This window comes from Sorex fumeus, unplaced genomic scaffold (genome assembly GCF_029834395.1).
Source record: "Sorex fumeus unplaced genomic scaffold, SorFum_2.1 ptg000054l, whole genome shotgun sequence".
NCBI lineage: Eukaryota > Metazoa > Chordata > Mammalia > Eulipotyphla > Soricidae > Sorex > Sorex fumeus.
In genome coordinates, this window is record NW_026606111.1 from 2,652,084 (window position 1) to 2,669,165 (window position 17,082).

The 17,082-nt window shown below is 62.2% G+C and overlaps 2 protein-coding genes across 2 annotated transcripts; both read left to right on the forward strand.

Annotated features, from left to right (window-relative positions):
* Window positions 1-1,106: 1,106 nt before the first annotated feature.
* On the forward strand, window positions 1,107-3,256 carry LY6E (lymphocyte antigen 6 family member E). The gene is made up of 4 exons (XM_056125251.1): window positions 1,107-1,182; window positions 1,491-1,602; window positions 1,713-1,832; window positions 2,670-3,256. The coding sequence occupies exons 2-4, from the start codon at window positions 1,539-1,541 to the stop codon at window positions 2,888-2,890; spliced, it is 405 nt and encodes a 134-aa protein (XP_055981226.1). The 5' UTR covers window positions 1,107-1,182; window positions 1,491-1,538; the 3' UTR covers window positions 2,891-3,256.
* Window positions 3,257-14,898: 11,642 nt separating this feature from the next.
* On the forward strand, window positions 14,899-16,310 carry LY6L (lymphocyte antigen 6 family member L). Its single transcript, XM_056125412.1, has 2 exons — window positions 14,899-15,094; window positions 16,084-16,310. The coding sequence occupies exons 1-2, from the start codon at window positions 14,899-14,901 to the stop codon at window positions 16,308-16,310; spliced, it is 423 nt and encodes a 140-aa protein (XP_055981387.1).
* Window positions 16,311-17,082: the final 772 nt, after the last annotated feature.

A 17,082-nucleotide genomic window follows, 5' to 3' on the forward strand; every position in this document is an offset into this window, starting at 1 on the left:
AAGATAATAAAGTACACATAAAATACTGTAAGCTTATCTTGGGGAGGGAGGGATTCGTTGGAATTTTGTGGCAGCATCAGAGTCTTGCTAGGCCAGTCCTAGGACACGTGGGCAGAGCGGAGCAATGGTGCTGCCTCCGAACCCCGTTGGTGCACCAGAAGGGGCCTTTTGGGCCCAGGAAAGAGGCGTTAATTTGTGCATCTTTTTTTTTCTTTTTGGGGAGCTGGGGGAAGCAATATGGGATACCCGGGGTCGAACCCGGGTCTGCCGCGTGCAAGGCAAACGCCCCACCCGCTGTACTATTGCTCCAGCTCCATCTACGCATCTCTTTTGGGGGGTGCTAGAGCACTTCGCAGATGAGAAGGCAGACCCAGGCCTCTCCACTCAGTGCTCCTAGAAGGTCCCATGCAGGCCAAGCTCAGCTTGGGCGGAGGTCGGGTGGGAATCCAGAGGCTGCTCACCGAGGCCTCCTGCCCGGCCACACCTGCTCAGGCACCCTCGCAAGGGGCAGGAAGGGTCTCTGGGCTGGCAGAGGGAAGTGGACACTGGACTTGCCTGCACCCAAACAACGCCTCGCCCGCGTTGGGGTCCTCGGGGGCCCCCAGGGCGAGGGGTGCGGCGCCGCCCACCCACCAGGCCCCACGCAATCAAGCCAGGGGCTGCCCTGCCCCATCCCTACAGGCCCCGCCCCATCCAGCTCAGAACCCGCCCCTAGCCCGCACAGTCCCCGCCCATCCCTCCAAGCTCCTCCCAACCCAGCCCCGGGTTGCCCCATCCCTGCTCAGATCCGGCTCCATCCCGCTCCAGCCCCGCCCCATTTCGAGAAGGACTCGCCCACCTTCAGGCCCCGCCCCATCCAACCCTGGGGTTTCCCAATCCCCTCTCGGTCCTCGCCCCATCCCGACTGGGCTCTGCCCACCCCCCCAGGCCCCTCCCGATCCAGCACCCAGGTTGCCCGATCCCTTCTCAGGTCCGAATCCATTCCGCTCCGGCCCCGCCCCATCCCAACCTGGCCCCGCCCACCCCTCCAGACCCCGCCCCATCCAGCCAGGATTGGCTCAGCCTCGCTCAGGCCCCGCCCCAGCCCGCCCCCGCCATCTGGCCGCGCTCGGCCTGCCGGGGAGGCGCGGGGGCGCATCGGTGCGGAGCTCTGGGAGGCCTCTGGACCGCGGCCGCGAGGCGGTGAGTCTGGGGTCCGTGGGCAGCCACGGGGCGGGGGCGGCCCGGACGGGGTGCGGGGCGGGCGGCCCGGGGCGCTGCCCGGACGGGAGCGAAGACGGAGCGGCCTCGGCCCCACGCCCGCGGGGGGTCCGTCCCGGCCTGCGCCCGCCGGCCCGCGGCGCCCACGGGGAGTTCCGATGCCGTGAGGGTTCTGGCGGACCTCCGGTTCTGAGGACGCGCCCGGGTTCCAGCCGGCCCCGGGGAGGAGCGGGGCGGCGGGGCCCCGGGCGCCGTGCGGTGCCCGCAGCCAGCCCGGCCTCCCCCGGCAGGCGGACTCCTGCAGCCCGTGACGCCGGGGGACGCGCGGCCCCGTCGCGATGAAGGCCTCGCTGGCCGTGCCGCCGGCCCTGCTGCTGGCCCTGCTGCTCGCCGTGGACCCAGGTGAGCGTCCCACGCTGCTGCCGGTGCACCCGGCGCCGGGCGCCCCGCGGCGGGGGCTGCCGCCGGCGATGCCTGCGCGCAGAGGTCACCGCAGCCTGTCCCCTCCGCAGCGCGAGCCCTGGTGTGCTTCTCCTGCACCAACCAGAAGAGCAACTTTTACTGCCTGAAGCCCACCGTCTGCTCAAGCTCGGACAACTACTGCGTGACCGTATCGTCGTCGGGGGGCATTGGTGAGTGTGGGCGGCCCGAGGAGAGTGAGGACCCACGGTGAGCGTGGGCGGGCAGGGATACAGGGGCCTGAGGATGAGTGAGGGAGGACAGGTCCGGGTGACTGGGCCTGCAGGGGAGAGCGAGGGCTGGGGTGGGTGTGTGCGAGCAGGGGTGAGTAGGGTGAGTGTGGGGGGGATCAGGAGGAGTGAGTGTGGGCAGGCAGGGGTGAGTAGGGTGAGTGTGCAGGGATGTGGATGAGTGAGTGTGGGCAGGGGTGAGTAGGGTGAGTGTGGACGGGCAGGGGCGAGTAGGGTGAGTGTGGGTGGGCAGGGGTGAGTAGGGTGAGTGTGCAGGGATCTGGATGAGTGAGTGTGGGCAGGGGCGAGTAGGGTGAGTGTGGACAGGCAGGGGCGAGTAGGGTGAGTGTGGGCAGACAGGGGCAAGTAGGGTGAGTGTGTGAGGATCAGGATGAGTGAGTGTGGGCAAGCAGGGGTGAGTAGGGTGAGTGTGGACAGGCAGGGGTGAGTAGGGTGAGTTTGCAGGGGATCGGGATGAGTGAGTGTGGGCGGGCAGGGGTGAGTAGGGTGAGTGTATGGGGATCTGGAGGAGTGAGTGTGGGCAGGCAGGGGTGAGTAGGGTGAGTGTGGGCAGGCAGGGGTGAGTGGGGATTGGGATGAGTGAGTGTGGGTGGGCAGGGGTGAGTAAGGTGAGTGTGGACAGGCAGGATTGAGTAGGGTGAGTGTGGACAGACAGTGGCGAGTAGGGTGAGTGTGGGCCGGCAGAGGTGAGTGGGGATGTCAGTTGAGGCCGGAACGACCCCCACCCCGGGCCTCTCCTCAACCTTTTTTCCTGTTCAGGCAACCTGGTGGACTTTGGCTACAGCCTGAACAAGGGCTGTTCCCCCATATGCCCCGGCCCCAGCGTGGACGTGGGCGTGGTGGCCGTGTCCACCCACTGCTGCCAGAGCTTCCTGTGCAACTTCAGTGCCGCAGATGGCGGGCTGCGGGTCAACGCCGCCGTGCTGGGCCTGGGGCTTCTGCTCAGCCTCCTGCTGGCACTGCAGCAGCTGCACCCCTGACCTCGGCCGGGTCACTGCCCCCTGTCCCCCCTGCAGTGCCCACTGGAGCTGCCCTGCCTGCACCACCCAGAGACGACTGCAGCTCTCGCTCCCCGCCCCGCCCTCACCCCTACCCGGCTGACCCCCAGCCCTGGGACTCGGGGCCAGGGAAGCAGGTGGCTCTCCAGGGACCTGGAGTGGGGGACAGGAGAGCAGCATGAGGGGCCCCCGGATCCAAAGCCAGTGTCCCTGACACTCCTAGGCCTCGCCCCACTCTGCTTGGGTGGTCTGGGGCAGGGCCCACTGCTCCCCAGGGCAGGCCCGGGCTTCTACACCCCAAATCCACACTGTCCCCTGCCCCCACCGGAGCCCTCCCGCTGCTTCGTGCCTCAATAAACACATCCTCACCCTTTCGGCTGTGTGGAGTGGGGACTGGGGGGGTGGTGTGCAGGGGCCAGGCCTTGACACGACACGACAGGACATGCTGTGTAGGCATGGACAGGGACTCCAGGGAGGGACAGTCCCCAAGCTGTAGGGAGGGGACGACTTGGGCCAGCTACACGGAGGCATCTGGAAGCTGGGCTGGGACGGACTGTGGGGAACGAACGCTTTGCCTGCAGCGAACCCAAGTTCGTCAGGGGCACAGCAAAGGGTCCTGAGCTCCAAGTGGCCTGAGCAGCAGGAAATGCCTGGGGGAAGGGGCCCCTGACCTGCTCTGCCTGAGGGGCTAGGGGACTTGGCTCCGCACACGCACACAGGGGAAGGGGGAGGAGCAGGAAGGAGCAGGAGCACTTGGGTTTCGATTTCCCCAAGGCTGAGAGTGGGGCTGGGGGGGCGGGGAGGGGAGTGGCACCTGCCGGTGGTGCCTCCACCCTCTTCAGTATTAACTCTCTGTCTCCCAAGTTCACTTTTCAGAGGGCCTTGGTGGGTCACTGCAGCACCCCCAAGTGATTCTTTCCCACTTCCTAGAGAGGGGCAGTGCACCCCCAGCCCTAGGGAGCTTTGGGGGAAGGGGCTTCCAGCCAGCTGCTCCCTTCTCCCTCCCGGGGTCTGCAAAGGTCAGGTGGGAAGGTGGGGGAGTGAGAGGGTGATGGCCCTGGGGGGCAAAGGGGGAGGGGCGGGGCCCCAGGGGTGACAAAGTAAGAGGGTGGGGGGGCCCTGGGGGTGAGGGGGGAGTGGGTGCCCCTGGAGGTGTGGCTGCTCTGACACCACCACCCCCACCCCCCCAGGCTGTGCCCTGAAGCCAACAGAAAGCAGGAACCTGGTCCCCAGTCTGGGCGTGGAAGAACACGTGCACCCACAGGGACATATGCCCTGTTTCATGTTCATGTGGTGCCTCCACATGTGTCATGAGATCTGTGTCACTGTCACGTGTGTCACTGTTCACATGTACCACATAGCATGTGTGCATCACGTGTGCTACAGGTCATGTATCCTGTGTGTCACAAGTGCAGTGTGCCATGTGTGTAACATGACGTACCACAGCCCCGAAGCCTGGTGTGACGATTCTCCCCAACACTCAGCATTCCTTTCCCAACTGATCTTGGCTCCGGCTGGAGTTCAGGGTGGGGTGAAGTGCGGGCTGGTTCGGTTTCTGGGCCTGGAAGGGGATGCCTCCTGCCGCCAGCACTTCCTGTGCCCCCGCCGCGTCTTGGGCTCGGGTGAGTGTTCCTTTTGCCGTGGCTGCTGTGGTCTGGGTGCGGGGCGTGAGGCGGTGGCCACGGCTGTACGTGCTGCGGGTCACACAAGCCTTGTGGGAGTCTGCGTGTGCTGGGTGTACCGAGGAGACCCTGGAAGGCTGCTCTCCTCTCTGTGAAGGAGCCGGGCATTGGACTCCATCCTGCAGTGCTCAGGGCTCACTCCTGGTGGGACTCGGCCCGTGGTTGTCATGTGCAGGCCAGCACCCTGCCCTGCCCAGCCCAGCTACCCAGAGTTTTGGCTGTTAGACATGGCGGAGGTGGGGGGGGGGTGCGTTCAGGTTCCTTACCATGGGCAGGCATGGGGTGAGCCCTTTCTGGCTCTCTTGACAGTGCTCTACATACTCCTCCAGTAGTGCTGCCCTGCATCCTTGCGGGGTTCCCTCCAGCCAGGAAGGTGAAGTGGCAGACAGATAGGGAAGGACCCCGTGGCCACGAGTTCTTGGGAAGCCGTGAAGCCCACAGCCCAAAGGCAGCCTGGCCCCGCCTGTGGACACAGGGACTCTGGCAGGATGGCCGGAGGAGACCTTGACCTGGGGCCAGCTCAGGCCCAGAGACCCCCTGAGAGAGACGCTCCAAGGGAGCCAAGGCCCGGAGGGGAACCCAAAGGAGAGTCAGCCTCGCCCGGCCCTGCCCCCGCTGGCCACCACCCCAGCCTCGACCCTGCCCAGGCAGAGGCCCTGCAGGGGCAGCTGCAGGGGACCCTGGGAAAACCGCTTGGGAACAAAGGACGCGCTGCTGCCGGGTGCTGCCCAGCTCATGGGGGGCCCCCCGGAGCACGTATGTCACCCACACCTACACACACACACACACACACACACACACACACATATGCTAGGGCTCCCTCTGCACTCTGGAAAAGCTCATGCTCTCATGCTCTGTCTCTGTCTCTGTATCTTTCTGTCTCTCTGTCTCTTTGTCTCTCTCTCTCTCTCCACCCCTACCTCACTTTCTCAGAACCTGTTTTTACTTCACTGCTCATCTCCTCCTCAGCAGTGCTGAGGGGTTGCTTCTGGTTCTGCAGAGTGCTGGGATCCAAACACCCCACCCACCATACTCTGCTTTGGCTCTGAAAGACCTGGGTCATGACGCTGGAGGCGAGGCGGAAGCGGGCCTCTGTGTTCCTTTGCAATTCCTGGGTTCTTCATTATTTTCTCAGTCTCAGAGTTGGAAAGTTGAAAGGCTTATTGCAAAATAGAAGAGAGAAGGAAAGGAGCTCCCCAAGCGGGGAGGAGCTTAGCACAGGACTAAGTTAAGGGAAGGGAGTTTTTTGTAGACCTTTTAAGGACTCCCGGCACCCCTTATCAGTTGCCATCAGTTGCCGAGTGTTTACAAAAGATGGAAATTACGGGGCTAGAGCAATAGCACAGAGGGTAGGGTGTTTGCCTTGCACACGGCAGACCCAGGCTCAATACCCAACATCCCATATGTTCCCCTGAGCACCGCCAGGAGTAATTCCTGAGTGCAGAGCCAGGAGGAACCCCTGTGCATCACCGGGTAAGACCCAAAAAGAAAAAAAATAATTAAAAAAAAAGATGGAAATTACAATGATGTCCAGCTGGTCTAAAGCTCTTTGGGCGTTTTCCCCTTATCTTAGTCTCCTGTCGGCCGAGGCTCCGGAACAGTTTTATGGTTCTGAAAATCTCTAGGACTGTTGGGGCTTGACTTTGGGAATGAAACGTGTGACAGGCCGGTGGGGGAAGGGCGGCGAGGGGAAACGGCTCCCTTCCGCCGTGGCAGGGGGAAACCAGGCCCAACTGCTGATGATTCCAGTTTCCCCTCAGCCTAGACTCCAGGATTGCCCTTTATCTTAGTTTCCCAATCAGCCTACACTCCAGGTCAGAGTTTGATGTTCCCAGGAAGCCCCAGGAATGCCGAGGCAGAGCCTGGGGTGGAATGTGTCAGGCTGAGGGGGGAGAAGTGGGACATCTGCAGGGAGAAAACTGTGGCTGGCCACTGACACTGAGGCATCCCCGGTCGGCAAGGCAAAGTCTGGGTAAAGCTGGTGAGGGCTTGGCTAGGGCCTGGATAAGCCCTGGTAAGGCCAGGTAAGGCCCGGGCAGGCTGGGAAGGCCTGACTCTCCTTCCTTGCAAGGAGCAGGGCTCTCAGCTCACTTTTTTTTTTTATCTTATTTATTTATTTAGATTTTTATTAGTGACAAACCAAGAGGTACAGTTGTAGACTTACAAATTTTTGTGCTTGGGTTTCAATTACACAATGATCAAATACCCATCCCTCCACCAGTGCCCATTTTCCACCACCACGGGTCCCAGTATCCCTCCCACCCCCCATCCCCCCATCCCACCCTGCTCTGTGGAAGGGCATTCCCTTTTGTTCTCTCTCTCCTTTTGGGTGCTGTGGTTTGCAAGAGAGGCAATGAGTGGAAATCATGCTTGGTCTATAGTCTGCTTTCAGCATGCTTCTCCCATCCTGGGAGGATCCTCCCAACACCTTTATTTGGTGCTCCCTTCTCTATCTGAGCTCCCTTTTCCCCTAGCATGTGTGGCTGGCCTCCAAGCCATGGAGCAAATCTCCTGGTACTAATCTCGGCCACTCTTGGGTGTTAGTCTCCTATTTTGTTACTTTATGTTCCCCAGAAGAATGCAATCTTTCTATGTCTATCCCTCTCTTTCTGACTCATTTCACTTAACATGAGACTTTCCATGTAGTACACTTGTATGTAAATTTCATGACTTCATCTTTCCTAACAGCTACATAGTACTCCGAGATCTGCAGCTGTTCCCAGGGGCAGATTTCTAGAAAGTGGCGTTTCGCTGCTCGAAGCTGCTGCCGCCCCCCTCTGTGCTTCACCTCAGTCACCCGGGGCCCCCACCATTGTCAGAGGAACACCCGGTCCCTGCCTCCCTGACTGCCTGCCGCGCCTCATAGCTGTAGGAAATGTCTTTCCCGGCCGGCATGACGCTCTTGGTGGCTGCAGGCACGTCCCCTTCCCCGCTGCCCATCCGTCTCACCGGGGCCACTGTCAGTCACTTCTACACCGTTTCACTGTTGACAAGGTGGGGCTGAAGCCTGAGTTCTGCCACTCAAAGATTGTCTGTGAGGACTGAAGAGCAAAGCACACAGGCAGCAGAAGACACTGGCACGCTTGGGAACGCCAGGCCTTGTTCAAGGAAGTGGAACTGAAAGTCTCAGAAGGCAGGAAGGCGCCTGCCCACGGAACGGCCAAGCTGGGTCTCCCAGCCACAGCAGGGGCAGACAGCACGAGCCCAGGGTACTGCCAGCAGGCTGTGGCCAGAGCATCTGAGTGCGGTCAGGGGCCAGGCACCCTGCCCGGGAAACTTGTCCAGCACGTGTGATCCCAGGCCCCATGGGGCAGCATGGAGGCCCCAGTGCCTTAGTTCTGCCCAGCCTCTACAGCCATGCCTTTGGCTTTGTAGCACCTCCTGAAGCTTCCAGCAGTCACTGAGCAGGAGGGGACTTGACCCGTATGTGTGTGTGTGGGGGGGGGGGTGCAGACCCATGGGGCCCATCCCCAGCATGTCCACCTGCATGCAGAACCAGCCCCTCAAGGCGCTGCCCTCCCGAAGCCACATTACGTATTTTTTTTGTTTTGTTTTGCTTTGCTTTTTGGGTCACACCCAGTGATGCTCAGGGGTTATTCCTGGCTCTGCACTCAGGAATTACTCCTGGTGCTTGGGGAACCATGTGGGATGCCGGGGACCGAACCCAGGTTGGCCGCGTGCAAGGCAAACACCCCACCCTCTGTGCTATTGCTCCAGCCCCCATGTTACGTACTTTTTGGTTTTGGAGCCACACCCGGTGGCGCTCAGGGCTTACTCCTCTCTCTGTGCTCAGGGATCACTCCTGGCAATGCTCAGGAGACAATGTGGGGTGCCAGGGATTGAACCCAGGTCAGCTGCATGCGAGGCAAACACCCTCCCCACTGTACTATGCCCCACCCCCAAGCCATGTCACCCAGGCACTTGCCCCCCAATCTGTCATAGCCCCTCTCCTTGGTTCCCCTCTGGCTGTGTTTGGGGGCTGAGGGGACACCTTACCTGCGGAGCTCAGAGACCACCCAGTACAGTGCCCAGCACTCTGAGCCGTCGCCAACCCCCTGCCCACACTTCGTCAAGCCTCTCCCATATTGGTCTCTGGCAACTCTTTGCCCACGGATCGTGGTCCTCCAGATGCTGACGCTGCCAGAGAGGAGACCAGAAGGAGTGACCAGGCGCCTGGCATGTCACACGCTTGAGTCATGCCTGTGCACATAAACCCCACGCTGAGTCACAACAGCATTTCCCACAACCCTGGGAGCAGCAGGTGCGGCTGCGCTGCATCTCTGGGCTTCGAAACCCACTGGCCACAACCTCTGCCAGATTCTGGGAACGGGCAGACGGCCCCAGCTAAGGCCCCGCTCCCCGAACGCAGCCCACACCGCCCACCCGCCCGGGACATGAGGTTCATTCCTCTCTCTCCTGCATGGGTCCCCCACGCGGTCCCTGCTCAGGTCCTGCCCTGACCGTTCCTGCAACATGACATTGTTGTGTTGAGGGTATAGGTGAGAGCACAACACCGCACGGTGCCTGCAGTGCTCCCTCAGTGGTGCTCCACGTCCGCATGGCACCTGCTGTGGTGCTCCTTTAGTGGTGCTCCATGTCCACACGGTACCCACAGTGGTGCTCCCTAAGTGGTGCTCCATGTCCATATGGCACTTGCAGTGATGCTCCCTCAGTGGTGCTCCATGTCCGCATGGTGCCCGCAGTGGTTCTCCCTCAGTGGTGCTCCACATCCACACGGTACCCTCAGTGATGCTCTCTCAATGGTGCCCGCAGTGGTGCTCCCTCAGTGGTGCTCTGCGCTCTCACGGTGCCCACCCACAGACAGTGTCACTGGCCAAGGTGCACTATGAAACTCACTACCCTGTGAGCTTCCCTCAGCCCGGATGGCACCAGGGCTTGTGCCGTAGGAACCCCAGGAACCCGGAAGCAGCTCCAGAGTCTGGTCCCAGAGGCTGTGCACCCCACCAGAGGGCCTGAGGGGCCTGAGAGGATGCCTGGGCCAGACAATGAGAGCCAGGGCCCAAGGAAGCAGCATGTGGCCGCGGGGGTGGGCTTTGCCCTCACCCCCGCCCAGGCACGCCCCACCCCCACTGCTCCCCATGGCCCTTCCGGCCACAGCACTGCCTGAAGGGCCCCCCAGGAGCTTCCAGGATGGAACCAGGCGGGTGGCGCTTTGCCACCATCACCTGGCAAGTCCCAGGAGATCGAGTCACGCCACACTGAACCTGCTGGCAGGGAACCCTCCAACCTGCACTTTATTCATTATTATTATTATTATTATTATAAATTTGGTCTCGAGGCCACACCCGACAGTGCTCAATGGTACTCAGGAGTCACTCCTGGCAGTGCTCAGGGGACCATGTTGGATGCAAGGCCAGTGCCCTCCCGCTGGACCATGGCTCAGGCCCCTGACCTGCACTTGAAAGCCATCCTCGGCGTCTCTGCAGCCTGAGCATGGGGAGCAAGAGGACAGGGGGCACCCAGGGACCTCCAGCCCGCAGGACAAACCGGGACAGTAGCTGTGAGCTGGAGTCGCTGAGCTGGGTGGACAGTGTGACCTCGACCGGCGGGGTCTGGAGGGCTCTGGGCACCCAGCCAGCCACGGGCCCAGCCTCTCATCAGCTCCTGCCCCAGCTCACACTGCAGGGGCTTATTCTGGGGCAGGTGGCAGCTGGGCCAAACCCGCTCCCCAGCCAGAGCGCCCCACTCCACAAGGGCAGAGAGGAGAGAGGGCATTGGGCAGAACCTTGGATGCACCGAGGGTCCAAGCACTGGGCCTCTGGTGCTTGGCTGACCACGCGTGAGTGTTTCTTTGGGGCGACTTCTCCTGACGCTCAGGAGGCCACACCAAGAAATTCTCAGCACACGAGGCCCAGGGCCAGCACTTCGCCCCCGAGGGCCGCACCCCAAGGCCAGAGCCCCAGGTGCGGGGATGGAGCCAAGCAGGCTGGGTCAGCACCTCCTGTCCTCTCTGCATGTGGGCCTGCCCTGACTCGCCTCCAGCTCTCGTCCACCCCCCACGGCCTGCACGGGGATGCAGGAGCAGCCTCCATCCACTCCCGGCCAGGCCCTGCTGCATGGTGTCACCTCAGCATCAGGCAGCCCGGCTCGAACCTGAGGCCGGAAGCTCCAGCACACCCCCAGCTGGAGAAGTGCCCGCCCACCTGCCCTGTGCCAGCCGGCATGTGGGTATCCAGCATGTGACCCGAGCCGGAAGCGCCCAGAGATATGGGCTGCGGGGGTCACCCGGGACCCCAGGCTATGGGTGCCCCAGGCCAGTGTGGGCTGAGAGGTGGGAGGCAGCACCACAGGCCTGGGGGGCCTTTCCCTTCAGACCGGTAGGTGGGGCTCTGTGGGTGCTCGGGCACTGTAGGGAGTAACCCCACGGGTGTAGGGGCGTGGGCACCCACCCTGTCTTCCTGCTTCTGCAGCCAGGGCCCCAAGTCTGGTCCTGGGGGCCCCCAGTGTGGGTGTGACCGTTCTCTGTGTCCACTCAGGGTCAACACGGGGGTCTCGGGGAGCCTCCTGGCTGAAAACCCCTCGAGGGAACAGTGGGGGAGGGTAGGCAGGGGGCTCCAGGCTGACAAGCACGTTCAGGGGTCTCCCAATCCCTGACCAGAGAGGGGTTGAGGCCATGAGCCGGGGGTGGGAGGGGCTGGGCTGAGAGGAGGCAGACCCTAGAGGTGGGACCGACCACGCAGAGTGACCCAGCATCTCACCTTCCGGGCACCTTTGAGGTCTCCTGTGAGCCTGGAAATAAGCTCACAGTGGTTGGTGGAGGACTCCTGTGAAAGTGCTCTGTGAGCACACACTGCTGACCGAGTGGCGCGCTGGCACCAAAGCCGAAAATAGGTGGGGGTCAAGGTGGTGAGTGTCTTGGGGGGTGGGAGGGATACTAGGATTAGTGGTGGTGGAGAATGGGCACTGGTGGAGGGATGGGCACTCGATCATTGCGTAACTGAAACCCAAGCACAAAAATTTGTAAGTCTACAAATGTACCTCATGGTGTTTCACTAATAAAAATTTTAAAAAAATAAAAGGTGGTGAGTGTCTCAACTGTCGTCAGTGACATGTGGGAACATGCACCACACTGTCCCACAGCTCTACAGGTGACCAAACATGCGGGCTGGGGTCAGGGTGGTGCTCTGCTCCCAGAAGCCGGCCGTGCCCCACTGGCTCCCCTACTCTGTGCTGCTCTGGGGAGCCTCTCGGCAGGCCCCCTCCCGCCCCAGTTGCCCCATTTCCACGGCCTCCCTGAGCGCGTACCCTCCAAGCCCCACTGGATTCCCAAGCGTCCACTTCCTCTTCCTGGGTCTCAGACTCTCCTGGTGCCTGGGGCCAAGCCCCAGCAGGGGTCCTGGGCGGGGAGCAAACAGGCTTTGGCCCTTGCCGACAAGGGGTTTTGCCGACACAAAGAATTCACTGCCTGGAGTGTGCTGGATCTGAGGCAGAAACCAGGGTCTGAGGTGCTTGTGGTGGTCTGGAGAGCCCTGAGCGGAGGCTCCAGCTTTAGTGGGACAGGGGACACAGCCATTGTCTGGAACACCAGATTCCCAGGGTGTGTGCAGAGCTGGCAGACAGAAGTGGTTCTGGGCTAGGAGGTGGGGCGGGGCCTCTCCCACACCCTTCCGTCCCCCTCAGCGCACAGGGCCTGGTCAGAGCCTGAGAACTTCCTACAGGGTCTGCCCGGCCGGCCACGCTCCACAGAGGTGGTGCCAGGGCCCACAGGCCCCGTGTCCTGCCTGCAATGTTCCTTGTGATTCAGCCACAGTCACTGGTCACAGCTGTGCCAGATGTGCTCATCTGCTGCCCTGGGGAGGGCTCAGCTGCCTCTAGGGCCCCTCCTCGCCAGCTGTGCTCAGGGCGGTGGTGAGGGCCCAGTCCCCACCCCCGAGCCCCTGCGTGATTTTCTGTCCTTGGGAACAGCCATCCTGCCGTGGGCTGAGACCCTCACCCTCCCAGCCTCAGGGTCACTGAGCGCCTTCACTTACGCCTAGGGGAGACGTGGGGGAGAGCAGGGGTGCATTTGCTGGTGGATTATGCGCCGCATGGCTTCCGCGTTCCCGACATCCACAAGTGTGTGCTCATGTGTGTCGCTGCACCGGCCCACAAGCCACCCGCTGAGGCAGCACCGCAGCGTCAGGAGTCTTATCTTTCTCGGCTGAGCAGCCGCGCCACTCTCCTGTTAGGGCCGAGAGTCCCCAAGGAGGCTGGACACACGTGTCTGCCGAGTCTCAGGGCCGCCGTCACCGAGCACGAGGACCCGAGCCCAGGCATCATCCAAGACGGTCCTTCTCAAACTCTGCCGGCTGCTCCCCCTGCCTTTCCCGCGAGCGCCCGCACGCGGGCATAGGACAGAAGCTGGTGGTAGAACTTTTGTCCCTGGCAGCTAGAAAGAGCCATTTGTGACAGCTCCTTCGTCTGGACCCGGATTTCCTGGGCAGCCTGTCCCTGTGACGTCAGTGGGCCCCAGGGGTAGCTCATATGGAGTTTGGAGGAGAGAGACGGTCACTTTCCCAATCCACCTCTGCCACCGGGGACCCAGGGTTACTGGATTCTTGTCTCGCCTCTGCAGAAAAGAAATTTCAGGAGTAGACAAGCAGTGAAGTAAATCGATTTTATTGGTAGGGTTCTTGAGAGAGAGAGAGAGAGAGAGAGAGAGAGAGAGAGAGAGAGAGAGAGAGAGAGGCACGTGGGCTTCTCCAAGGATGGAGAGAGCCCCTAGAAACATCCCAGCATTATTGATTTTTTTTTCTTTTTGGGTCACACCTAGCAATGCACTGGGGTTACTCCTGGCTCTGCATTCAGGAATTACTCCTGGCGGTGCTCAGGGGACCACATGGGATGCTGGGAATCAAACTTGGGTCGGCCGCATGCAAGGCAAAAGCCCTACCCGCTGTGCTATCGCTCCAGCCCCCGAAACATCCCAGCATTAGACATGAAAGCATGAAAGTCCACATCTCAAGAGGGAAGATGTAGGTGACATGTGCTCGGCCACGTGGGCGAAAGAAGCACATGGGTTCAGGAAGCATCTGCATGCCCTTCCTTTGTTCAAGGTGGCTTTTATAGGTTCTTCTCGGGTTGTCTTGATCCGGAATGTTCTGGAGCAGGCCTTCCTTTCTGGACCCCACGCCCGGCGGTCTCACCTGCCCTTCCCACGGCTTAGGAAGCGTAAAGAGACCCCAACCTCGGCATTCCTCTTCCTGTCTGGCTCCTGGGAGCCCCAAGAGTCTGTGAGAATTTAAGGTGCATTTATTTGTGCGTTGCTGAAAACGGTGCCTTGGGGTTTTGAGGGAAATGTCTGAGTCCTTCATCCCGCGGGAGACCTTGTCTTCTCCTTGGACCCAGAGCCAGAACAGCAGGAGGCACTTTCCTGGCACACAATGGACCAAATATGGTCTCCCCAGCCCACCGAGGCTGAGCCCTGAGCACTGAGGTTCTGGCCCCAAGACAAACAGGAAGAGACTTTGCCTTCCTCAGGGCTGAAAGTCTCCTTGTGATTGTGGGGCGGGTATATCACTCGGTTCCCTCCTTCCCTGAGGGGCACAGGTTTCAGTGACTTTCCCTCTGCTGTGTGAAGGCAGAACACTTCCCCCCCTAGCTGGCCGGCCTTCCTGGGAGCCTATCGGGGAGCCGGGCGCAGCCCCCGCCTCCCACCAAGTGCCGTGCTGGGATGCAGGTGTGAAGGTTATTTCTGCTTCTTTTAAGTGAAAGTGTTTGTGGGCGAGGACTGGAGAGCGCACAGATCTGGGTCACTCTTTCCGAGCCTGGATGGCGGGCAGCTCGGAGCAGGGGGTGGGGCAGCTTGTCTGTGCCACCTCTAGCGGGTGGGCGGGGGTGGGGGTGGGGTGGGGGGTGGGGGGGGGGCGGGGAGGTCTCGGCATTTGGTCGAGCCTTTGCTCCCTCTGCTCCTGGCTCTGGGAATCATCAGGCCTGAGGCACTGACCCAGAGCCCCTCTCTCCATTCCAGGGTCGCCTGGGGGCATGTGTCCCCAGCCCCCCCCCCCAGCACGTTTCTGTGGGCTAGCGGGAACTGGGGAATCAAAGCCCCCCTTTCCAAGCCCACCTGCTCCCCCCTCCTTGCCCCCCAGAGGGCTCCAGACAAAGCCCCTCCCCCCATCCTCTTCCTTCCCCTCCCCTAACCACTGACCTTGCCCACCGGGAGAAGGTCCTCTCCCACCGGGAGAAGGTCCTCTCCATCCTGCTGTCCCCCGGGGTGGGCCCTGGAGGACCACCCAAGCGAGCAGGCCCCACCTCTTCTGCTGAGTGGGCGGGGCTGGTGCGGAGGATGGGGGCTGAGGCCCAGTGATGGCCGGGGACAGCGCGGCCATGCAGCAGCTGGTCCCGGCGCTGGGCGCTCTGCTGCTGGCGGCCGAGGTGGCCACGGGCGCCAACCTGAGCTGCTACCAGTGCTTCAACGCGACGGAGCGGGAGCTGTGTGTGCCGGCCCAGTGCAGGCCTGAGGACACCGTCTGCTTCTCGCTCATCGTCCTCATCCGGACCTGTGAGTCGTGCCCACCTGTTCCAGGGCGGGCCCACCGCCCCCCCCCCCCCCACCGATGTGCTTGATGTCAGGGGCTGCTGCAGGTGGAAATGAGTGCAGGTTTCTGCTTCGGTTTCCCGTGGTCTGGGTGGGGGCCCAAAGCCAGCGGTACAGGGAATCACTCCTGTGTGGAGGAGGGGGGCGTCCTGCTATGTGAGAGCCAAAGCTTGCAGGGGACGAGCCTTATGTCGGGGGGGAATGTGCCAGAAGCTCTGCTCCCTGAGGGTGGCCTGGCACGACCCCCAGCTGCCCAGAGCAAGGGAGCCAGCGGCTTGGGGCCTGCCTGCAGAGACCCAGAGGGGCCCGGAGTGCCCGTGTGGGCTCCTCCGCCCGCACTCACGCCAGCCTGCTGCCCCGGCACTCTGAGTGTCCGGCAGACTCTGTCCCCAGGCAGCACGCCCCCCCCACCCAGACCCCACAACTGGAGCTCTCCTTCCCAGTCCTCCACCCCCGGGACAGCCCAGGGCTCAAGCCCCCCCCCCCCGCACCCACTGCCCCATGACCCCACTCCCAGCAGACCCGCAGTGGCAGCCCAGTGTGAAACGAAGAAGGGAGCGTGACGTGCCGGCAGCCAGCCGGAACAGGGCCCAGGGCGAGGTAGAAAGCCAGCAGGAAACGGGCAGGCCTGCCTGAGGCGGGGAGGGGGTCAGCGGCACCACCTGGTCTCTCCGTGCCCACCTGCCCCTTTCATGCCATCGGCCTCAGGGCATAGTCCAGGTCCAGGCTGGTCCTGGCCAGCCCCCCTGAGCTGGGAGGCTGGGCCCTGTGTTTGGTCCCCCTGGGCAGCACAACACCTTCTGCAGGGGGAGGCGAGAGGACGTTCAGGGCTCCCCGCGGGCCAGCTCTGGCTCTGGGCCTCTCTTCCCAGCCCTCACTGCCTGTGGGAGGGACCCAGCCCTGCGCCCTGGGGAGCCCCAGATGGCACCGGCTTCACTTCCTCTCTCCCACAGTTCAGAGTAAGACACTCTTGCTCAGCAAGGCCTGCGCACCCAAGTGCACCACCAGCATCTCCAGCAAGTACCACTGGGCCATCGAGCACTTTACCACCACCACCGTCTTCCGTCAGTGCTGCTCCTGGAGCCTGTGCAACCGTGTGTCCCCCGCAGGGCGCCAGGCCTGGGCTCCGCACCCACTGCTGCTGGCCCTGGGCTTCGGGCTCCGCTGGCCACTGCTGTGATACCTTCACTCTCTGCGGCTCCAAGCCCATCTCAGGCTCTTGTCCTCACCACACCCACCCAGGACGATGGTGTCCCAGGATGGTCCCTGTACGCTGGTTGCCTCGCAGGAACCCGGCCCGCGCCCAAGGTGCGGAGCGGTGCTGAGGCACCAGCAGGCTCGCTGGCCACAGGCTAAGGCCCGGAGGAAGACGGCTGGCACAAATAAGCCCCATCTCGGGTGAGGGTGTCGCGACAGACAGGCCAGGGCCAGCCTTGGGGCCCAGAGCAGCTGAGCCGCCCTGAGCATCAGGACTGTCACCTACACCTGCACACGGGCCCCTGGCCGTCACCACTGTCAGAGCCGAGAATGCTCCCCCTCTTCTTGCTTCTGCTCACCCCACCAGCGCTCAGGGACCGGACAGATAGGGACCCCTGTCCCCCCTCCCCACCCCATCCCCGCCATGGCTTGGGAAAGTAATAAAATGAACTGCAAACTAGCCTTAAGCTGCTGAAAGCCTTTTCCTGCCAAGACCCACTTTGTGGACATAGGGACATAAGACCACTAAAGACCAGATAAGACCTTTACCTGGTGCCAGAGCAGACCAGAGAGGCTAGATCCCCCACCCCCCCTGAGAGAAGCCCGAGCAGGAACAAAGGCCAGGGATTAGTCCCGGCTCTGCACTCAGAAATTACTCCTGGCAAGGCTTGAGACCAGATGGGATGTCAGGGATTGAACCCGGGTTGGCCGCGTGTAAGGCAAACGCCCTCCCTGCTGTGCTATTGCTCCAGCCT

Coding starts and splice junctions, on each gene's coding strand:
- LY6E (XM_056125251.1), top strand. CDS start 1,539: ATGAAGGCCTCGCTGGCCGTGCCGCCGGCCCTGCTGCTGGCCCTGCTG. Junction 1,603..1,712: donor GCTGCTCGCCGTGGACCCAG/GTGAGCGTCCCA, acceptor TCCCCTCCGCAG/CGCGAGCCCTGGTGTGCTTC. Junction 1,833..2,669: donor ATCGTCGTCGGGGGGCATTG/GTGAGTGTGGGC, acceptor TTTCCTGTTCAG/GCAACCTGGTGGACTTTGGC.
- LY6L (XM_056125412.1), top strand. CDS start 14,899: ATGGCCGGGGACAGCGCGGCCATGCAGCAGCTGGTCCCGGCGCTGGGC. Junction 15,095..16,083: donor CATCGTCCTCATCCGGACCT/GTGAGTCGTGCC, acceptor TCTCTCCCACAG/TTCAGAGTAAGACACTCTTG.